This window comes from Hermetia illucens, chromosome 1, assembly GCF_905115235.1.
Source record: "Hermetia illucens chromosome 1, iHerIll2.2.curated.20191125, whole genome shotgun sequence".
NCBI classification, from domain to species: Eukaryota; Metazoa; Arthropoda; class Insecta; order Diptera; family Stratiomyidae; genus Hermetia; species Hermetia illucens.
The window spans coordinates 211,509,611-211,534,176 of NC_051849.1; the positions used below are offsets into that span (position 1 = coordinate 211,509,611).

Consider the following 24,566-nt stretch of genomic DNA (forward strand, 5'->3'; position numbering starts at 1 on the left):
AAGTCTTAAAATGAAAAATTGCCTCGGAAGACATTTTTCCGTTTTATTGGCTGAAAGCATCTAATTTAAACAAATACGTATTTCGGGGATCAATTGTCCCCTTCTTTAGTGATTTATCTTCTATGATAAGAAGAAGAAGGTAGGTAGGTAGGATCATGCTCCATTACTGCTCCACATTACTGCAAAATTTTGTGGTGCCAGGATGAATTTAAGGGGGGTTCTGCAGCCAATCACTGAAAATTATAGTAATATATTATTATTAACTTTATTTGAACAGATATTGGTATGGAGCGGTCTGTCGGAGCCTAGGCATCCTCTTCATTTTTTTTCAGATTTTTCAGTTGGGTAGTTTCTGAGAATAGGTCTGTTAAATAAATGATCACTTTCAATCTCCCTCACTCACCAGCCTTCCAACAAATGTCAAAACTAAGACCGGCTTCGGAATTTGCTAATCGAGGCCCTTCGTTTGATACCCCATATGACTATATTTGGTGAAAGAAAAATGTACACCCCCTTATTGCATGAAAACCCCCTTCCTTAAATTTGACGTAGAATAATGTAACTCACGGTATGCGTGAGCGTCCACAGTTCCCACCTTTTCACTAAATTTGGTGTCAATCGCTATAGCCGTCTCCGAGAAAAATGCGTGTGATAGACAGACAGAGAATAAACCGATTTTAATAAGGTTTTGTTTTACACAAAACGTTAAAAAGAACGCAAAACTCGGAACGCCTAATTGCGTTCTGTCAGAAACTATTATACTATATCGATTTTAAGAATATGTTTGTTGTTGACATTAAGTCCCTTTTTCCGGTGTTTTAGGTAAAAAAAATTAAAGCAATCCGGTAGCTCCAGTTCGGGCTATAAATACACAAAGTAAAAAACGCAGGAACAGTTGGATCAAGTGTCAGCCAGATACATTTTTCATTTTGATTTCATTCTTCATCGTCAAAATAAAAAGAAAACCCAACTGAACATGTTATTTCATTTTTCAAAAATCAAAATTTTAAAAACGCTCTACTGATTGCGCCCTGAGTGTAATAAGTACCCTTAATACCTGTGTAGTGAACGTGTAGATCCCAGACATACCTTACATATCTCATTAATGACCCATTAGTTCACTAAACACGACAAAGTGATTACCGGACTTACAAAAAAAATGAGTTATGTATTTATAGCATGAGCTATTTCTAGCAAATTTGACCTGTTCAGGTAAAAGGCTTTCTCCATATATGTAACTATATGGCTATATGCAGATCTTATAGATAAAATATGTGAATGAGATCTTATGTGTGAGTAGTACTACCATAGATCTAAAGGGAGCCACCATTTATTTGAGCTAATTTTATTATAATATATATATGGTATAACGCCACTTCAGGTTATGATCTTTTATGTTATCTTAAGTGGTCGAATATGTTGGTCCGCCATATCTCAAATGATTGGTTTCAATGTGAAGAATAAAGTTTTAGATGGCTGCCGGGCAAAATCTTCCCGTAATCTTGTAACGCCCTTGACCAAATTTGTCTCTTCACTATTTATCTTACTATATCGAATGCGTCGATCAATGTTTTGCTCATTGGAATATATCGATTTTTCGTTTAAATGAAAGCTTTAGATGTGCAGATACTGAACAGGGGTGAACAGGCACTGTATCTTCTGTGGTCTACGCAGGAGAGACATTCCGGAGAAACTAATGGCTGTTACTAGGGCGAAATATCCCACATGCTGCACCGAGCTGAAATCTCTGAGGAATTTGTAGTCAAAACCAGAGTTCGCTAGGGTTGCACCGTGCCACCGAGATTATTACCATTATTATCAGTGACTTCTCCATGCTGACTTTTCAGGATGATCTGAGGCGCTTCAATAGACCATGACATCACTCCCCAAATATCTTGACCACGCTCATAACATCCACTTACTTTCTCATCGAGTCATGGTCTTTGTTCAAATTGCTGTGGATTTGTAAAAGGAGGGAAGTAGACCCCGACTGAAGATAAACACGAACAAAGTCAAAGTTCTAAGTTCGATGGGTCATCACATCTTTCCTATTTACATTAATGGGCAGAACATTGAAGTCGTATTCTGATCCAGAATCGATATTCAAGGATCTAAGTTTGATTTCAAAATCTTCTCGATATATTCTAGGGTGTAACACCCGCTTTGGTGATTTATCACGTTATTTACATGAGGGGATATTCCAGCTATTGGCTCCAAAGATGTTAAGCTAGTCGTTCATTTATTGAACGCAGTTTTAAAATTCGGAAATTCTGCAATAATATTTAGTTATTATTAAATAGGGGAACTTAGGGATTAGGACTCATATCCAGAGCAAAACAAATCTTTACGTTTTAAAGCTTGTGCTGAAAGATGGATTAAAGGCAAACTTTAACTTCAAACAATTTCCATCAGGACACATTCTAAATACTCGCTTTTAGAGGAATTAAGAATCTGTATATCTTAATAGTGCAATGACTGAGGTGATTGAGTATAAGCCCTCATTTGGTGAACTGGATTCGGCTCTTGGTTTCGGTAATGGATGTTTGTGTTGTCTTTGCGCTTGTCCTGCTGCTCCAGTTAACCCGTTGGGGAGTTCCGTCCCCACGTACTCGCGGAGGGCGATCAGACTCGAGTCTGTAAGGGACACATCTGAAGTGTCTTCGGCCACGAAGCCTCATCGGAGGTTATCTGGTACCATGCGAATCGGGACGGCCCTCTGAGAGCATATGCTCCAGGAGAATTCCTGGAGGATGTGCTCTTGGCCCGGTTATTTGCGGTTGGCCCCCTAGTGGGAGTTTCGTGGTGGTTGTGGTTACGCCTACATCGCGGGCAGAGCCCCTCGGAGCTCAAGCGTGGAGTTGCGCTGTACAACTCGGGCGCCGTACCCCTTAGTAACGGCAGAGGTGTTAGATAGGCCTCGCATCCACTGATATGAATGCTGAGCCTACACTCAGTATAAACCAGGACCGCAGTGCTTGCCTGGCGGGGCTCTGATTGTGGTCCTAAAATCAATCCGTGTCCGAAGAGGACCGTGGGATTATGCCTACACGGCAGGTACTCACGTTAAACTCCCAGCACTTTCATGTCCTGTTGCTATGACTAACTCAGGCAGAGAAGCATTAAGACCAAAATGAGGAATAATTGCATTAACTAATAAGAGATATTATAGAGTTGCCTTCAGCTTCATGAATTCAATACTATGTGCCAAAACAGTGAACGCTCTGCTTTAGGATTTATGATTTCACGTGCCGGTCATTAGTATCAGCTGTTGTCACCCCCATTCAAAAGCTGCTCAGGCGCAAAGCGAGTACTCAATAACCGAATGGGTACATAACAAATGAAAGTGTTTTTATGTAAGTAGCGTTTTTATATAATGATCATTTCATCTTTTATTTATGTGCCCATGACATAGTATGCGTCCCCTAGGGTATGACTTGTTTACGTTTCTTGTTTTTAGTTTAAGCTATTGTACAGGGGGAATACCCCTCAGCTACGAAATCTTGGGACAGTGAATGACTCTTGGAGCAGTAAATGACTCTTGACACCACCGGGCTGTTTACCTTTGACCTTTTATCCACAGAATGATGATAAATTTTATTCGTTGATGATGAATTTGAATCGTTTTAAGGTTTTGTGTAAACACAAATCCTTATTAAAATCGGATTACCCTCTGTCTATCTCTCTGTCCGTCATACGCATTTTTCTCAGAGTCAGAGACGGTTATAGGGATTAACACCAAATTCGGTAGAAAGGTGGGAACTGTGAACGCTCACACATATAGTGAGTTATATCCTTTTACGTTGAATTTAAGAGGGGGTCCCCATACATGCAAAAGGGAGGTGTACAATTTTTTTTCATCAAATATAGTCATGTGGGATATCAAATGAAAGGTCTCGGTTAGTACTTTTCGAAGTCGGTCTTAGTTTTGACACTTGTTAGAAAGGTGGGGAGTGCGGGGGGTTGAAAGTGATCATTTCTTTAGGGGGGCCATTCTCAGAAACTACCCAACCGAAAAATCTTAAAAAAAATCAAGAGGCTGCTACTGTATGGTGTCTGGGCTCCGAAATACCTTCCATATCGATATCTGTTCAAATAAAGTTAATAATAGTATATTACTATAATTTCCCTCTTCCCCTTAAGTTCATCCTAGCAACACGAAATTTTGCAATGGTGTAGGCTATAATCATCGTACCAAGTTTGGTGGAAATCGCACTATTACTAACAAAGCTATAACACGTCAAAGTTTTTGCTTCTTTGAAAATTGAAGACTATGAATGTCAATATCACCCGAAAGTGGATACTCTCACATAATATATGCATATATTACATGCTACGTACTAAGAAATACACAAAACCTTTCGTACCTGAAGCGTCCAGCCCAAAATCTTATCCATACATACAAATGGGGTTATTCTAATATAGCCGTTTCGAAATGTTAAGAGAAATTCCTCATAATTTTTGCGTGCTTAGCATAATTTCTGGAATTCTCCGCAACGGGTGGAAATATATGCATGCAAGTGCGAATCGCGTTAGCCAGGACATCGAAAAACAATTTTTACAATGAATAGAGAGGAGTGGCCTCCCTTCTCCTTCTTGACCTGTCTTCGCTCGAACTCGAACTGATATCCCCCCCGAAGTGGGAAACTTTCAGATTTTAACAACATTCTAAAGCAAATTTTAAGGACCATTGTGGAAACATTATGTAGCGGGAGGGGGGGACTTTTCTCATCAAAATGACGACCCTAAACACATTGCTGCTAATTCGAAATTGTTTTTGTCGTATAACTCCCCCCCCCCCCCAAAAAAAAATTATAGTAATGTACTATTATTAACTTTATTTGACCAGATGTTGGTATGCAGGGTATTTTGGAGCAACCTCTTTGCGCTCGCGCTTTTTTCGGTACATAAAGCATTATTAAGTTACTTTACACGAGACTAGAACATAACACACTACATGTTTATTCCGTGCACTTCAGATCAGAAGGAACACCCATGAAAGAAAAGGCAAATGACCGACATATGGAAATAAATCAACAGGGATGCTTTTATTGGGCAGCTTGAATTCCTAGGCAGTTTCTTCTGAAAATTAAATTTACCAGCAAAGTAACCACCCCAAATATATTGCCAGGGTTTCTAGGAAGTTGTTTGCAGGTAAAATGGAGGTTCTGCACTGGTCACCGCCTACCTCCATTACACCGAAATTTGGTAGAACATCTGTCGGGCAATTGAGACGAGAATTGACCAAGGTGAAACCAATTCCTACAAACGTTGATGATAGGTGTGAAATTTTTCAGCAATAATGGGTGGAATTACCTCAAACTTTCTGTACTCATTTCATGTAAGGAAACTGTCACAGATTAGCCGTTTCCCAGTAAATTGGTTGTGACAGACGGACAGTGAATTAATTTTAATAAGGATTTGTTTTACACAAAAATTTAAAAAGGATACATTCGGGTATTTTGCCTTTATGAAAATGTCGATTCTTTTCTTAACTTTGCGATTGATAGTTTGCTAGTATTTGATTGAAATTAGAGAACCATAGTGAGATACTCTGCCTGACCATCTCCAATATTTCGCTCTTTCTCGCATCTGATGTCATATATGGAAATGAAGCTGTTCGTACATCAATCCACATGACGTATTGAAGAGATGTGTTTTTTCCATTGTCGGGGCGAGTAATCGGTTGAAAGTAGAGGTATGTGTATATATGGTTACCATTTAGCCCTTGGTGGGACATGGCCTGCCAACCACACCTACGCGCCATCGTACATAGTCCGTTTCAACTGCTTCTAGGACTTCCCACGAAATCTACACTCCTTTTTTACTGTTCTGCGCCAAGCGCTTTTGAGGCGCCGATTCGTCGGCCATCTTTTTGGATTGGGTTCCACTGTATGGTGTAGCTATCAATGGAATTGTCACTCCTCCTTAACGTCTGACCTATCCAATGCCACTTCCGCCTTCCAATTTGTGCGCCGGACAAGTTCTTATCCGAAATAGTATCAAGCCATCGCACCCTGATGACATGTGGCACACAACTGTTGACAAAGGCTTGGAGTTTTCGAGTCAAAATAGTGGTCACTTTGCATGTGCTACTCCCATATGCCAGCACATAAAGAACCTAAGCACAGAGCAGTCACAACTTTATTTTGTTTCTGAGATGATTGCATTTTCAGATTCTAGATAAAAGAGTAAAGGTGGATATAGCACTGTCAATGCGTCGAATGAAATCCAGTTCGGTGCCACCGTCGGCAGAAACGATGTTTACTAGATATGCAAATTGATCAACGCCTTCAATGTTTTGCCCATTAGTGCAGGTATGGAGATTGCGATGACCCTTGGTTCTGTTGCTGTTTATATTCAATTAAACTTTAACTTTCTCTATTTTCAGTGTCCGGATAGCTCAGTAGGACACTAGAAAGTCGTACGGAAGGCCGCGGTTCAAATCTTATTGGTGGAAGTGGGGCTTGTATCCTGACTTGACATCGGATACCAGTCGAATCAGTCGTGAATGAGTACCTGAGTCAAATCAGGGTAGCGATCATGGGCGAACGCAATAATGACCACATTACCTCCTCCAGAGTACTGTAATCAAGTAATGTACTGTTACGGTCTTGAATGAAATGCTCTAACACACTTCAAGGTCCTGATCCAATTGGATTGTTGCGCCAACGACTATTATGATTTTTCCAAATTTAGAGCTGTTTAGCAGAGGTCCATGACTCGATGGGAGGTCAAACAGCGTAGTCGAGGTATTTGAAGAAAGATGTAGTAATGACAGTGACATTTTGCTCCATCACAAGCCGCTCTGATAAAAGCTATTAGTATCTCGGGAATGCCCCCCCCCCCAAATGTTGAATTCAATTGGGTGCCCTTACTCGAAATTTAACGATCACTTCTTCCAATCTCTGTAAAAGTTCTCGGATTTCCAGGGTATCCGTAAGGGGACCGATCGAGTCCAGTGCCTTTACTCCGTTTGAGTGCATTGATGACCGAAACGATTTCTTTCTGCTTGTAGGAACAGTCCGTATTCGCATGTTACAAGGGGTTACGTCACTGTGCCTTACGTGGGTGCCTGTCTCGGGGCCTTAATCCCACGGTCTTTTTAAGACACGGATTGATTTTATGCTCACATTCAGAACCCCGTCGCAGCAAGCTACAACGGTACTAGTCTATACCGAGTGCATGGCTCTCTACCGAACTAAGGAGTACGGCACTCGTGTTGAAACGCAACACCACGCCGAGGCCCGAAGGTATCTGTTCGCTTGAACGTAACCAACAACCACCATGAAGCTCCCACAGGAAGTCTCTTGAGATTTGTGAAGTCAGGGGCTATCCCGGTTCCCATGGTACCAGTATACCCCTGGTAAGGTTTCGTGACATATTTCCATTTCCGATGAGTCCCCGTGCAGATTCGGGTCTGATCGCCCTAATTAGGCCTTTTGAGCATTCACCTACTGAATCACGGCCGGCAAACCAATATGACGGCCACTTAGTTTTGGTTCGGCCGACAGGATTGCCGCCCCGCCTTCCTCACCGCCACCTCTGAGCACCATCCACAAGGGGTGGAACATCACCAGATGTGATACCGTTAAGAACCATGATGAAGAGTACGTTCCACCTTTTTAATTGATTGTCGTCGTTAATATCCCTCACATGACCATCGCAAAATTTACGACCACATGCAAATTCCTTCGTGATGCAGTATACAGTTCATTATTGCAATCTTTCCTAACCAGTGCAATAGCACCCCCCTTTTGTCACAGCGCATACTAAGTTTACCTTTTCGGTATTTTGCAAATTGTGAGAGTTTGAGCGCGTCATGTACGCCTTTGCTCCCAGTGGTCAATAGAGTTTTCAATCCATTCCGTCCATTGATCCGCTTCTACGATCGCGCAGTCAGCCAGATCTTGTGACGAACCTTCGAGATATGGCCGATGACCTACGTAGCGGCTCAATGTCCTTCGATATTCTCAAGCGCGTTACCCAGGGTATCTATTGTCCGGGCGAGCGATAGCTGTATCATGGGGGATCGCTCTTCAAACCCGCAAGAAGTGGTGCATCCAACACGCAGGCCGATGTCAGCGCCTCTCTTGTTACGGGGAGACAACTCCTAAATCTACTGTTGATTCCAAATTGGTCAATCTAACTGCTGGTCGACGACGCACCAGACAGTTGAAACTGACTTTATGGTTAGCTCTGCGCTCGAACAATGTGCCATCCATGACGAGGCGATGGAAGTTGCAGAAATCCACAAACGTCCCACCATTACTGTTACGGTCGCCAAGACCGTGCTTTTCCATTGCATGTCCGAGCAACGTGTTGTCAGAGCCCATATTGGCATTCAGATCACTCATCGTGATTACAATGACAGCTTTGGAAAATCTCTCTTAAACTAGAATAATCGCTCACAGAGAGCTTCCTTTTCGAAGTCTCCGTTTGTGAACAACATTGTGTAATTGCGATGCTCTTTAACCTTGACCGGAATCTTGCAGTCAGGGTCTTGTCAGAAACTGTCTTATGTGAGTGCACCTTCCGGAAACAGTTAGTAACACTCCGACCACTTGGCTTTCCAGAGTATATAAGCACATTACCGGAAGAGGGATAGGCTCTCCACAGTCACACTATTTTAATTCTTTTGAGCACAGTAATTCTTTTTATCATTCGAATTCTCGCAGCATTCCGACTCAATACCGTTGTTGAGGAGCTTGCGCACATTCTAGAAGCCAATCATAAGCCGCTTTCAATAACCAAAGGTCGTCGCCGTGAAAGCAGTCTCTATTCGAGGCGTTGCTAACGTTTCGGTTGCAATAAAATTTGCAGGTTACAAATTTCTTTTCCTTTTAGTTGTGTTTTCTACTCAAATTAATTTTCGAAGAAAAAAATGGTGATTGCTTCAACTGAGGGTCGAAAAACAAATGAAATTCTTTCCTCGGAAAATAGCACAGTTGTTTGTTTACAAAATTTTCAATAAAAAGATGCCTGGGTCGGCTGAAAACCCTCTATAGCTGGAGAATTTCGAGCCAACCGGACGGCGGTAGGCAGAGAGCGTAGCGGAGGAAGGCGCCAATATTTGAAATTATAACTCTGGGATGGATGAGAATCTTTAGAAAAATCTCTAATGACAAATTTCTACACATTTCTATAATAGATAGCTTTCAACGACTTCCATTGATAAGAACCTCTCCCTAAAGGGACATCTGGAGAAAAGTGTTGAAACAACAAATTTTCATTATGAAGAAAAGTTCTCTTTAATGTAAACTTCATTATATACAAGCTATGGACTCTTCAAACAACTGTGGTAAACGATTCAGTTCTCCATTCGATGAACTCTCTCCGAATTCACTTTCAACCACTTTGAAATTAACATCGACCTTAGAAAATGCGTTTCCATTATCATCTAAATTCAAGTTATGATGATCATGACCTTCTGGAATTGATGTCTGTTCCTGTAACGAACTCTGTGATCTTTCATTGAGAAGATCAAAGAATTTCCTATCTTCAATGGATGATAGTTCTAGTGCCGCTGATGATAGCTTTAGAAGCTTGTTTTCCGGCGAACAAGGTGGTCGATAAACATCCATGGGTGGTTCCAAGGTAGGATGAGGCGCGGGAGCAGATGTTAGGGTAGTTGTTGTAGTTTCCATATAGTCATGTGATTGCGACGAATGAAGCACGGTGCTAGGAATGAACTCCAGATCAGGATGAGCCTTGCGATGATGAGCGACGAGCCGATTACGCGCAGCGTATTGCTTATAGCACCAGTGACATCGATGAGGTTCCATCGGCAAATTACCTACTGTTCTAGCGTTGATTTGGGAAGGTTCCGTAACAGTACGTGCAGAGGGTGGTAGCTCTTCGCCGGGGTGATTTTTAAGTATATGTAGCTTTCTCTTTGCATTACTTTTATATACTTTCGAACAGTATTGACAGAAAAATAATGATTGCGGCTTCAAAATCGGAAGATTGAGTTCAGGAATAGATTCAATCGAGACATTTGGATGTCGTTTCACCATGTGATTTACGAGCATACCACGTCGCTTGAATCCAAGCATACAATCGTCGCATTTATACATGTAGTTACGATAATCCTCTAAAGGCTTAGCTTGTATAGTGTCTTGTTCTCGCTGATTGATTCTTTTGGAATTCCACTCGTAACATGTGGGATTATGTTCACTAGATTCTTGGTCTGGGCTTCGTTCCGGGGAAGTAGTAACAGAAATTCTTTTAGTAATGCGATGTTTTCGTTTTTCTGAATGAATACGTTGAATATGTTCACGAAGTTTATCTTTGCGCTTGAATTGCTTCCCACATTGAGAACATAGATATTCAAATTTCTCTGAATGGCATAGTTTGTGACGTTTTAAAAATGTCAGATTTGGGAATTTGCGACCACATTCGTTACAAGGATATTTAAAGGACTGATGAAAGATACGAACATGTTTTCTGACTAAATGATATTCTGAGTATTTCTGGAAAAAAAAGAGTAATCATCAGGAATGCTCTTTTTTTTAAATACACATTTTTGGGACTTCCAATTTAATTGGTTAGGGAGAGGTCTTGCAATTCAGGTGTTTTTACATTTCTTTCCCGTAAAAAAACGGCAAATTTTAGAATAGATTCCTTCATTTGGGGTGAGGTACGTTCTAAATAAATTATTTAACAATATTTACCTTTTTACACCATTGGCATGAATACGTTCCATTGACTGAATGTGTCACTATGTGATTCCTGAATTCCGAAACGTTTGTAAATTTCTCAGCACAAAAAACACAACTGAAGTATCTAAGGCTGTGGCTGGTGAGATGAGCAGTCAATGCGGTTGGAGTTGAGCAGCATCGATTACAATGAGAGCATTTGAAGGGCTTTGAATCATTTTTAATATGGACTAGTCGATGAGCCTGCAAATTAACCTCTTATGCTTCATCCTTATTAATTAATCAAAAAAGATGAGTACCTTAAGTTTATCATCCGTGGCGAACTTCTTATAACACGTTTCACATCGGAATATTTTATATGGGTAGCAATTTCTGTTGCTGACTGTTCGGCGTCCAGTTAAGTGTCCACTAATATGCTTTTTCAAACTAGAATTAGTCATGAACACTTTGTTACAGTAGAGGCAGCGAATAGAATTTTTCCGAATATCCACTAAATGTTTGTTGCGTATTTTCTTCTTTCTGCGAGAGATTTTCGGCTTAACCAATTCATCGTCAATGTCATGAATGCTCAAGTGATTCTGCAGATCTTTTGATGATGAAAAGCGTTCATCGCATTCAAAACATGGCCAAGGGTGATCTCGGTTGAATATTTCCCGAAGTTCCGACTCCGTAGGACTGATGGTTTTTAAATCGTAGTGTTTCGCATATGATTCACTGTATCCGACTTTGATTTCTTGTTTCGCATGAATCACTTGACAGGATCTGAAGTAAAGTTTCCCGGATTCTTCGAATAGTAGCAAGTTTTGTTCTGTGTAATTTTTCGCCAATCTTACGAATCGCATCCAGTTACATGTATCTTGGGAAATGAGTACATTATTAAAAATAAAATTTATGATTTATGTGGAAGTAGTACTTTCGTTAGAAACGTCCAGTATATGAGTATCGTTGATTAGAAGCAGGGGATAGGTGTTGGATGCTTGGATTAAAAGCACGTCAGATATTACATCACTGGATAAGCGGAGTTCACCCTCAAATGGCCCGAATTTTGTGCGTGCTGGGATCTCTCGTTTGGCGAAAACTGAAATATCTGTAAAGGAGGAGATTGAATTTAGAATATTGTATACATTGTTGTGGGAATATTTCAAAATATCTGGTATTTATATATTCCTACAATATGTTAATGCGAGAGGCACCATCCTCTTCACTCCAGTCAAATACTGGCCTATGTTGACAATGTTTATGGGAAGCACATCCCGAGATCTTGGGCGGCACATTAATGAAGGCAAGACGAATTACATGATGGAACCGTCAGCACCAAAAACTAAAGAAGCAATAACATCAAATCGCACTGGTGGAATGAGAACAATAAAGATAGGGAGGCTACAACTTTGAGACTGTTGAAAATTTCTCCTATCTAAGGCCGAAAATTATTAATTATTTGTTTAATTAAAGACAATACACAGAAAGTAAATAGTTTAGTTTACGCTTAAAACGAAGAAAGGAGACAGAGTCAAAGCACGCAAGCTGCATGACGTTGTAGTCTCGGAATCGGGGAGTGAAAGTAAATGTCGAGCGCCGCAAAGAGTACGTGAAAAATTTGTGCACTACGAATTCTACGAGAAAACGGAATATCGGAGTTGGCAGAGAAGTATATCAGGCAATTAAAAAATTTGAAAAGGGTACACATATCAAGGAAGATGCGGTGTTGCTGCACGGAAGGGAGACTAAGGGTGCAGAGCTGTGAAGGGCCTCCGCTCTTTAGGATAGGGATGACAAGGACCTCTTTCCAAAAATGAAGAAAGTAGCATTCTTCGAAACCCTTGTTAAAGGTAAAACATAGAGGGAAGGAAATGTGTTGTTTACAGTTAACAAGAAAGATGTTAAGATGCCCATCGGGACCAGGTCCGACATTGGTGTTAAGGTTACCAATGGGAAACTCAACTAAGGAAGGCCTGAGGATACGAATGGCAGAGCAATCTGCGTCTAGAAGAGACACTGAGGGCGCAGTGATTGAGGGAGTAAACACGGAACAGAAGGGGAGTTGGCAGTAGAGACAACAAAGTTGATAGAAGAAGGGAAAGGTTGCATGGAGCTACGGGAATGGCGAGTGTGGGATCAAAACTGTTTCAAGTTACCGCGGGTAAGTGTGACGATGAAATCCGCGTACGATTGTTGATTGCCAATAGAGCCTATTTCGGCTTACAAAAACTCTTTCGGTGGAAACGTCTCACCATAGGGTCAAAGTTGTTACTGTACAAGACAATGATCTCCTCATGTATTCTTCGGAGATCTGGGTTTTTAGCAAGAACGACGAACTCTTGACCGCGTTCGAGAGAAGAATCCTCCGAAGGATTTTTCGCCCTTTACATGAGGATGAACGATTCCGTAGCCTATATAACGACGAAATTTTTGAGCGGATAGTGGTTGTTGTGAAATAATAATAATAACTTCGCCGTAGCCGGTCCCAAGCCCGGTTGTGAAAGGAGGAGGGATGGATAACTTCAGTCTGAATGGCTTCAGGGTTTCAGGGGGTAAGTGAGGAAAGTGCAGGAACTAGTAAATGAAATTGTGGACACACAAAAGTAGAAACTTGTTGTCATATGCAGTCGGTTACGACGATATGACGAAAGTCACTCCAGACGTATCCACGTGCAACACACGCGAGGAACCAGCGGAGCTTTTTCAGATCTCTAAACGAATCCCAACAGAGCGTTCAGACAGTGCTGTTTTCGGCAACGGAAGCGAAAGAATATTGGGGTGGACTTTGGGGGTTACCCGCCCAGCAGGCTGAGCATGGTGAGTGGATCACTGCCGAAGACACCTGCCACGCCAGGGGGATTCGTTGAATCCCCTTTGGGTTTGCATGGCACTGAACCTTCTTTCATGGCTATTGAATGATGCTAGAGGTCATGGTTTTGCAATAAAATATGGCTTACGTGCTAAGTGCAAACTGACATACTTGACGTACTTAGATGACATCAGGTTGTATTCTGGTACTGACGACCATCTTAGAAGTCTGTTGCGAATAGCTGACATGTTTTTCCGTGATATTCGAATGGAGTTTGGATTAGACAAGTGTCGAATCCAAGCCATCCGCAAAGGTCATCACGAGCCGCATACCGGACATAGCATTGGTGACCTCCTCATCCAAGTTATGATTGAGACAGACTTCTTCAAATACCTAGGAATTCTGCAAGGAACCCATGCTCGAGTTGGTGATCTGAAGGATGCTCTGTTGTCCGAATTCCTGCGACGTGTAAAGGTGGTGCTGAAATCGCATCTCTCGGGGAAGAATAAAATAAGCGCATTGAATATATTCGTTATCCCTTCACTGGCTTATGCATTCGGAATATTGCCGTGGACGAAGATCGACCTGGAAAACGTCCAGCGGCGGTTACGGACAACTATGTCCAAATTCCGAATGCGCTATTCAAACTCTGCCGTGGAACGGATGAACCTGCCTCGTGACATCGAAGGTAGGGCCGTGGTTGATGTGGCGGCACAACATCATCGCCAAGTCGACCCGCTGTGCGCTTATTTTTACAGCAAAGAGCAAGGGAGTCCCTTGCACGCGACTGTCTGTAAAACAGACTGTGGGCTGACTCCACTTAACTTGAAGGATCGATCTTTCAATCCTCTGAATGGGGTGAAGTCGGACCAAGAGCGGATCGATGAGTGGAAGTCGAAAGCAATGCACGGTAAACACGTGAATTGTCTTTGGCAGTCATTTGTCGAACAGATGCGTGTGTGCTGGAGAGCTTTTCCTGAGACGGAGGGATTCATGTGTGCCATTCAGGACGGCGTGGTCGCCACCCGAGCTTATAAAAAGCTCATCATGAAAGAACGGGTGGAGAACGACCAGTGTAAAATGTGTGGTTCGGCGTTGGAGACGGTGGACCATCTCATTTCTGGCTGCACTGTGATGGCACCAGTGCAATACCTTACCAGGCATAATACTGTATGTAAGGTGATCCATCAAAACCTTGCATACAAGCATGGGCTAATCACGGGAACATGTCCGGTTTACCGATATGAGCCGCAAGCAATACTTGATAGTTCTGCTTACAGTATGTTTTGGGACCGGCAAGTTCTGACTGATCGCCATATTCCAAATAACAAGCCTGACGTACTGTTACTTGACAAGACGGATCGCTCCGCGTATATTATTGATGTTGCTATAATAGCAACACTGAATGGAAATACGTGGAGAAGAAGGTGAACTATGAGCCACTGGCTTGAGAAATCAAAGAAATTTGGCGTTTCGAACGGGCGGTTGTAGTTCCCATATTATTGTCAGCTACAGATATTGTACCTAAATCCCTCATGGCTTCCCTTGATGTCCTGGGACTTTTACACAGTCTGGTTCAAACCATGCAGAACTACACCATCTGCATATGTGCTCCATGTTGCGGGGAGTTTTCGATGAATTCGCCCATTGACCTACCACCGGCCACTACCACCAGCGCCCCTTTAATTTTTAAGTAGGTAGGATCGTCCGAGCCTAAATGCTTGGGACATTGTGCTAGTATTAGATAAAGAATAAAAATAGGAGACTACAACTTTGAGACCGTTGATAATTTCTTCTATCTAGGGTTGAAAATCCCAACCGATAACAGCTACGACGACAAAATCCGCGCACGGTTGTTCTCAGCCAACAGAGCCTATTTCAGCTCACAAAAATTGTTCCGCTCGAAACGTCTCACCATAGGGTCAAAGCTCTTACTGTACAAGACTAAGATCTTGCCAGTCCTCATATATTCCTCGGAGACTTGGGTTCTTAACAAGAAAAATTTCGAACTCTCGGCCGCGTTCGAGAGAAAAATCCTTCGAATAATTTTTGGCCCCCTACATGAGAATGGACCATTCCGAGGAAATCTATGAGCGATATCATGACCGTCAGGTTGTGGATAAAATCCGGCTCAATAGGTTGCGGTGGGCGGGTCACTTAATCTGTATGGATGAGGATGATCCATAGCGATTGCGTAGGTCAACACGCCAGGCAGCTTTTAAAGATATCGAATTGGTCGACGTCGGCGCAAAACCGGGATGTCTGGAGTTCCTTATTAAGGCAGGCTTAGGCCGGATGATGATGAAAGAGATCTGCGGTAATAATGCATGCTATTCGACGTAAGAAAAGTTATGAGTGTTGCAGAAATTGCGATCACGAAAGTGTTGGGGTTCTAGGTGACGAGAAGTTTTCGGGGACGCTGAGTTTAAAGTTTAGGTGATGGGCAGCGTAGATTGAAAATGCTATTTCCTTAGAATCCGCTTTATACATATCCTCCACACATACATATACACAAATAAAATAAACTATTTTGAGCATTGTTTACATAGTCTATAGCAACCAGCATTTTGAAATAAACAAACAATGACATTCGGCGAATGAATTTCAAACTTATCGGCTCTTGATAAAAATTTTCATTATTTTTTTAACAAAATGAATTCTAGAAATTTTCCTATTGAATCCAATGGTATATCGAATATTGATTATAAACGGCCCATTCCACCTCATCACGATATGCGAACTGCATATGATTTCGGACATAGGTTGATCTACGATAACGATGTTTGCAATGCAGGTTGTAAAGTGGGTGACACGAGCATGGTGCTAAAAAGGAAGCCGTTGTATATGGAAACGCAATCGGAAACGAGGGACTCTTTCAAGCAAAAGGTATTTTGAAAAACTGATTTGTGAAGTTCGTTCAAAGCAATGAATTTCAGTACCCGGAGCAAGTTCCTAGAATGACTTCCACGAGTATAAATAAGATGAAGTATATTAAAGGATTCGACGAGTCCCGATTGAAATTCGTCCCGAGGCCAATTAATGAACACTTAACCACTTACAATAGCAACTTCACGGAAAAAGGCAGAGCACCAGAAGCAACTGCCGTGCTAAAAGACCTGGTGATGCAATCACAATTGAAAAAGGCAACATACAATGCGGCACCTGATAAGCCAAATTATTCGAAATATTTAGATGTCATGGCATCTTCTTATACACTGGATCATTATCCTTTCTCCAAAGAACAATTGAATACATTGGCTTCCAAGGATGCTATTACATTTTGGTCGTGGAACGGCAACGTTCAACCAAACGTTATAAAGGAAATCCATCCGGCCTATATATCGACGTTTGCTAAAAGTAAAATTATCGTTCCGCCGCGAACTGCTATTAAAAGTAGAACAATTCCATCACTTACAAAAAGTGTTCCGAATAAAGGTCTTACAACCGAATATATGAGCAATTATCGTCCTGTGGACGATACGCTTAAATTGGAGGTGGATTTAGGGAACCACGTAAATATCATCGAACAAATTCGATTTACCCAGCCAAAAACTGAGTACAATATTTATGGATCTGGCGATAAAACACAACGTTATGTATAGTTTTAATTGTTTCAAGTGGATTAAATTTTCTTATTATATTTAAATGTTCATTTGTTAGTGGTATTCATTGTAAAGAGAAAACTGGACCAAATTCCACCAAAGCTAATTAAAAAACTATGTGAAAGCCTACTACTTCGCGAATTGTGATGTCACGCCCCTTTTCATCATCATCAAGGGGCGCAACAACCGGTATCCGATCTAGGCCTACCTTAATAAGGAACTCAAAACATCCCGGTTCCACCTATTCGATATCACTAAAAGCTGTCTGGCGTCCTGGCTTACACCATCGTTCCATCTCAGGCAGGGTCTGCCTTGTTTTCTTTGTCTACAATAGATATTGCCCTTATAGACTTTCCGGGCTGAATCATCTTTATCCATACGGATTAAGTGACCCGCCCGCACACAACCAGAAGGTCGTGGTATCGCTCATAGGTTTTGTCGTTATGTAGGCTATGAAATCGTCCATCCTCATGTAAAGGGCCAAAAATTCTTCGGAGGCTTCTTCTCTCGAACGCGACCAAGTGTTCGCAGTTTTTTTTGATAAGAACCCAAGTCTCCGAGGGGAGGACTGGCAAGATCATAGTCTTGTACAGTAAGAGCTTTGACCGTATGGTGAGACGTTTCGAGCCGAACAGTTTTTGTAAGCTGAAATAGGCTCTGTTGGCTGCCAACAACTGGGCGCAGATTTTCGACCCTGGATAGAAGAAATTATCAATGATCTCAAAGTTGTAGTGTCCTATCTTTATTCTTCTTTTTTATTCCGATTTGATGTTGTTGGTTGGTTGGTTTTTGGTGCTGACGTTGCCACCATACATTTCGTCTTGTCTTCATTGATGTGCAGCCCAAGATTTCTCGCCGCCGGCTCGATCTGGACCTCCTTTTGACCCAATTAAATTATGTTTTTTTTGTTTCGCTGCCACTACTAGTCATAGTTCAACAACTGTAAAAGTGACATATCTGATAATATCCATGGTTAAATCGTGGATTGACATAGATACCAGATGCGCTTCTTTCCAACTCTTGAAATTAGTGAAAAAATACTGGATGGTCCTGGCGATTTCCCTGCACCAGGAAACAAGGAATTAAGCTATACCTGCCTTTAGGTATAAAAAGCTATGGGAAGGTCACCCTGAAAATAAACCTAAGGAGCGCAACGTATACGGCACACGACATTGGAATACGATTTAGATTATTGACTTTGGGCTGACGTTTGCAGCATTCTGTTACCTGAGTACGGAAAGTGAAATCTTATTGAAATGGCTTTCAGGCTAATGTTGTGAACGCCTCCGTCCCGTTAAAATTCTGGCAGACATCAGAGAACGCTAATGTTTGGTCATCATTAGGTTGGTGGTATAGGTTCAGATGGACTATACCTGATCCGACTCTGAGCACAAGACCCCGTAAGGGCTTGCTCAACCCTTGCATGGCCTCCCTGCTTGTATAGATAAACATGGGATTACTTAGTGAATACACACCCGAACATATTTTCCGAAGTGTTGTTAAAGCACGATTTGTTTTATTTAAATGTCCCGTCAACTGTTTCGACTATTGAGAGCTCCAGGGGCGTCAGTGACATTGATACTACATGTGTGAATGTTGCAGCAAAGGCGTTTGTCCAGTCATGGAGATTGTTGGATGGATACAATGTGAGCGACCACCTCATGTTGGTCAATAGGGGTGTGAATGTTGATCCCCCCTTATGCCGACGAGTTGGAATACGCGTGAGTGTAATTGGGGTGAATATGTTGCTCAGATGGAGGAGTTAGCCGGCCGCTCTCCCCTCTCTGGGCTTGTCCTCTTGCCTATGGATGAAAAGGTTGATGTATTGAATGAGTGGATTTGTAGCGTCAATGATGGTATGCTTACGCAGCTCGAACGAAGGGCTCGTAAGCATATCACGTGGTGGACGAATGCTCCGTCGCCTGAGGAGGAGATTCCAAAGGGCGCGCCGTCTAAATGTTGTTCTTCCTAATGTTGATGTTGACCAACTTAGGCTCGCCTTTAGGCAAGGTGTCTCATCTTATAAAGATCTGTTGAGGCAGTCTCAGGAAGAAGACTAGAAGCGATTCGTTGGTTGCCATTGTGATGACCCTTGGGGTAGGGTCTACCGGATATGCAGAAGGAAACGTAGTCACGTGAACGGTGAACCTATGCTAACTTGGCGTGACAGTGTTTGTGCTTTGCTGGGCGAAGGAGGGGAAGGAATTCCTCCCCTGAGGTGTTGTGAGATCGAGGAGAGCATGAGGAAGCTCAGGTCTCGGAAGTCACCTAACTGGGATGGGATGACTGGCGAGATGTGCAAAGCCATCCTATCTCATTCCCACTATCTGTTTGAATGTTGCTTTCGGGAGGGGTACTTCCTTGCATTCTGGAAGACTGTCGGGGTGGTTGTGCTCTTGAAGTCTCCAGAGAAGGATAAGAGTAATCCTCGGTCGTATAGAGCCATATTTCTTCTCCCGGCCCTTGGCAAATTCCTGAAGAGGATTATGGTCCAGCGACGGAGGGTGAAGACATTTCATTTAGTGTCTGACAGACAGTATGGCTTCCGTAGTGGCAGGTTCACCGACGACGCCTTAATGTATGGTATGTGAAGAACTTTGTTGTCCGTTGTCATAGCAAGTACGTCCTTGGAATCCTTTTAGATTTCAAAGGCGCATTTTATTACCTAAGTTGGTCGTCTGTGTTGTCGAAACTTTGTTAGTGTGACTGCCAGGAATTAGCTCTGTGAAGAGCACAGGTATCTATCGCAGGCCTATTTATATGGAACCTGATGATGGACGAACTGTTGGGTGAGCTTTCTACCGTTGCTGAATGTGTTGCCTACGTGGATGATCTCCTCATTCTTGTTGAGCGGAACAGTCGACTTGAGATCGAGCAGCAAAGTACTGAGTACATGCGCATCGTTAACGCGTGGTCTCTTAAAGTCGGTGTCGCCGTCTCAACGGAAAAAAAACCGTTGCGATGATGCGGAAAGGCTGCCTACGCCGTCCGCCCTTGGTTAAACTCAATGGAGTTTCATTGAAATATCGGCAGAAAGTGACATACTTGCGTCCGCACCTGCGCGAGCTGAAGCCACGGTTGACTAAATTGGTGTGTATGTTGAGGCGTGTGATAAGGTGTGAATGGGGTTTAAGCAGGAGAGCTGCTAGATTAATTTATTTGGGACTCTTCCTTGCATGTTTTACGTACGGGTCCCCTATCTTGTATGATTTTGCGATGACGGCACAGGGCAGGAAACTGCTCTACTATTGTCAGCGAGTGCTATCGTGTCTTTCTGTGTGTCGTACAATCTCGACCGATGCCATGCAGGTCTTTTTGGGTGTTCTTCCTCTTGATCTGGGGGTAGTCCAGCGTGACACGGCCTACAGGATCAGGAGGGGCGTGATACAACCAATCAGATAGACCACTTCGCGATCAGCAGTAGATTTCGGAGCTGTCCCTTGGATGTTAGTTGCTTACGTTCATTTGCGTATTACGTCCCCCACTTCATTTCATGCAGGGTTAGAGAGCTGCGGCCCCCTAAGTTCAATATTGAACGCTTATATGATCCAGCTGTCGCTCGACAGTGGGGGAGCTATCTTACTGATCAAACTGCAAATAACCCGCCTGAGAATATATATAGGTAAGCATTGGGCTGCCATCAAAAATGCTTGTTTCTCGGATACTGCGCAGATTTAGCGAAATTCCGAGAAGTTCAATTCAGTGCGTTGGGTAACAATGGGAATTTGATATTGCGCTGGTCAGGCAAACGGAAGATGCTGCAGAACACAATGATTTCAAACTTTTAAACCGCATCACAAATAAGCTCGCATGTGGTTGCACATCTTTTGATGGTCTTGTGAAGGACGTTAACGGTCGACTTCTCACCCACGATGACGACTAACTGCAAATATGGGAAGGACACTTTATCACGGTCTTTAACCGTATCACATCCTACACCTGCTCTTCGTCAATTTAGAGGAAGCTTTTGATAGAGTACCATCGTCTTCGATGTTCAGAATAATCTCGACAAGTGAATTTTCGTTAGGGCGAATTGCGTTACCATACGATCGACCACGCCTCTCTCGCAATTTTGCAGTTTTCCCAAGATCGGTGCAATCCCATAATGATCGCGGGTATCCTCCTTTCGGATGTGATCAAAACGTGTCACGTCACTAGTTCAACGCAACATCTTCGTCTCCATTACCGCAAGACGCCGTTCATTGTTTTTTATATTCGGTCAACACTCAGAACCGTAGAGGGCGACAGGACGGACGACATTGCGGTAAATTTTCGATTTGAGAGTGATTGTGCCTGTTTCATGGGGATCGGTTGTCAAAAATTCAGGTTTGTTTAGATTCAATCTGAGATCGTCTTGCATGAGGCGATCATTCCATTTTTGAACAAGTTGCTCGAAACCATTTTTGCTATTAGACACTAGGAATACATCATCTGAATAAATCAGTGTATAGGGCATGTGACAGTGTCCATAACAAGAACAAAGAGAAGTGGTGAGAGGGCGCTTTGTTGATGAACGAAGAGACACGAAACGGTTTTGATACACCCGCCGGATCGAGATATAACAATTGAACCCAGCGCACGAGTTCTTCTGGCACTAAGTGTTGTCGTAAAGTATACCAGATGAGTTCGTGTGGGACACCGTCAAACGCTTTCTCTAGATCCAGAAATGCAATGTAAAGAGGGCGATGCTTCTCACGGTGTTTCTCCATGAGTTACCGCGAAGCGTGTATTGCGTCAGTAGCTCCGCAGTTCTTGACAAATCCGGCTTGATTCACGGTTATTTCAATGATTTCGCGAATACGATTGTCATACATAACAAACTTACCCCCGTTTGAATTGTCAGGACTGTTCCCGAAATACAAATAATTTGTCGGAAGACTAGCTCTCGCTCTACTCTCCACGGGTTTATCTGTGACCAACACTAGAAAAATTACAACCGTTGAATTAGATCATTTTCACTAAAATATTATTTCCTTACGAAAATCTTCTTCATCATTCTCGACTTGCAAACTGTTTCGCGCTGAACTTGCATCATTTGTCCCAACTTGTTCCGATTGGTTTGTCTGCACGTAATCATCCCTCTGCTCTCTGAAACCTGTATTGCGGTTGAACACTCCGAGCTCAGTCTCCTTCCCTAGGCTTTGATTCAAATATGATTGCAATTCAGCATCTCTTTGTGTTATGTCATTCACGGCAGCAACTGCACAAATTTTATGATTACAAGAATTAGAAATTCTAACTCAAAGTGCACTTACGTAGAGGCGACATTGTGCTTTCCAGAAGCAGTCGCTGTGGATCTTTGTCATGCAGAGTTATGGCGGTGTTCGAAGGAGGGATTGCATTGTAAGTTGCCGAAAGAAACTCTTCTTGACTTTGCTCCGCGATGAGACCATGACCCAATTGAACGAAATTGGCATCTGAAAGATGACCTATAAGTTCACCATTGGGCGCTATTTTAGTGCCGTAAGCATACTCTTGTTGAGTTTCACGCTCGCTTCCCTTCACTGCAACAAAGTTTTCACGAAACGTATTGTCCCCCGAGCTCGACATAAGTTCAACTTTTACATTACTCGTTACGTAATAGTTGTGATAAAGTGTCCCATTCGGGGATTGCCGTAATACTATTTGGGTTATCTGTGGCTCCAAGGGTTCGCTCTGATAGTTTTTAACTTGACTTTCGCGAGCATTGTTCTGGGTTGAGGAGAAACCTTGATGTGGCGGCTCAAACTGATTTGCATATTGGCGCGCGGAAACTGGGACGGTATAAGTAGAGCAGATCTCGCTTGTACTTATCGTGGAGCGTTCGATGCATTGGGTTTCATTTTCAGTCGTTGTGCAAGGGATTAGGATTACGTTTTCATAACCATCTCCTTCCTGCGTTTCTGTAACTTGTTCATTGTTGTACGGCGGGCTGAACCGTGCCGTAGAGCACATATTGGGGTCATATGCACTGATCCGATTGTAGGCATAGTATTTGTCGTCATGCCCTGCGTCTAAAACGAAAAATGTTCAGTCTTATTTATAAAATCTAGAAAAGGCTTACTAACCGGTAGGATCCAGCTCCATTTCCATGCATTTATTCTTTCACGTTGCTCACACAATTAGAAAACGAAACACAAAAACTGTCCAAAGGGAATTCAACTTAATTGAATCGAAGTATTCTGTGTAGCAGAACGCTTTATTGTGGAAAAGGAAAATTAAGACATTCACTGAGTAGCTGTCAAGCAACAAGCCGTCGAATCAGATGGTTGAAGAAATGTCATTGGTATCATCTGCTCTTGACATGAAATTTGTTTATATCTTTCAATACAGCGGTGATTGGAAAAATGTACTGACTGGATTCTGCTTATTGGAAACGGGGTTCGTTACTATAATAGTTCTCATTAATGACTTCAAAATGTTCTGGGCAAGCAAAAGTTGTTAATTTTTGTGGAAATGTTTGAAAATTAGGTAATTCTTGATACATTAATTTTGCATTGATTTAAATTCTTATTAATTAAATAATTTTCTCTACGCCAAACGATGGAAAAACTGTTGGTATATGGACATCAGTTGCACCATCTATTCATCGACTTTAAAACCGCCTATGATAGCATAACCAGGGTAAAACTGTACACGGCCATGAGAGAATTCGGTATCCCGACGAAATTAATAAGACTGACTAGGCTGACCTTGACCAATGTGGGAGGCCAGGTAAAAGCAGCAGGATCACTCTCAAGACCATTCGACATCAACAACGGTCTACGACAAGGGGATGCGCTATTATGCGTCCTCTTTAACCTGGCCCTGATGATGAGATGAGTGATCCGTGATGCCGAGGTAAATGCAAGAGGTACGATCCTCTTCAAGTCCACCCAACTACTGGCCTATGCTGATGATATATTATAGGAAGAACTACCCGGGACGTACAAACTGCCTTCATCCAGATCGAGCAGGCGGCTATTGGCGCGAGATCTTGAGCTGCACATCAATGAAAACAAGACAAAATATATGGTGGCAACGTCAGCACCGAAGACGAATCAACCAACAACATCAAACCGCACTGGTCAAACACAAACACGAAGAAGAATAAGGATAGGAGAATACAACTTTGAGACGGTTGACAATTTCTCCTATCTAGGGTCGAAAACCACAACCGATAACAACTACGATGATGAAATCCGCGCACGGTTGTTGTCAGCCAACAGAGCCTATTTCAGCTTACAAAGACTGTTCCGCTCGAAACGTCTCACCATAGGGTCAAAGCTCTTACTGTACAAGACAATGATCTTGTTAGGCTTCATGTATTCCTCGGAAACTTGGGTTCTTAGCAAGAAGAATTGCGGATTCTTGGCCGCGTTCGAGAGAAGAATCCTCCGAAGAATTTTTGGTCCCCTACATGAGGGTGGACGATTCCGTAGCCTACATAACGACGAAATGTATGAGCGATACCATGACCGTTAAGTTGTGGATAAAATCCGGCTCAATAGGTTACGGTGGGCGGGTCACTTAATCCGTATGGATGAAGATAATCCAGCCCGG

At 42.5% G+C, this 24,566-nt stretch overlaps 2 protein-coding genes across 2 annotated transcripts; one reads left to right on the plus strand and one right to left on the minus strand.

The window, feature by feature from the left end:
- Positions 1–9,242: 9,242 nt before the first annotated feature.
- LOC119646474 (PR domain zinc finger protein 10-like) lies at positions 9,243–23,284 on the minus strand. The gene is made up of 8 exons (XM_038046928.1): positions 23,093–23,284; positions 22,301–23,038; positions 22,024–22,245; positions 21,871–21,966; positions 11,569–11,742; positions 10,955–11,511; positions 10,671–10,898; positions 9,243–10,469 (listed from the first exon to the last, which is right to left on the minus strand). The coding sequence occupies exons 1-8, from the start codon at positions 23,115–23,117 to the stop codon at positions 9,264–9,266; spliced, it is 3,246 nt and encodes a 1,081-aa protein (XP_037902856.1). The 5' UTR covers positions 23,118–23,284; the 3' UTR covers positions 9,243–9,263.
- On the plus strand, positions 15,998–17,089 carry LOC119646475. Its single transcript, XM_038046929.1, has 2 exons — positions 15,998–16,329; positions 16,380–17,089. The coding sequence occupies exons 1-2, from the start codon at positions 16,096–16,098 to the stop codon at positions 17,043–17,045; spliced, it is 900 nt and encodes a 299-aa protein (XP_037902857.1). The 5' UTR covers positions 15,998–16,095; the 3' UTR covers positions 17,046–17,089.
- Positions 23,285–24,566: the final 1,282 nt, after the last annotated feature.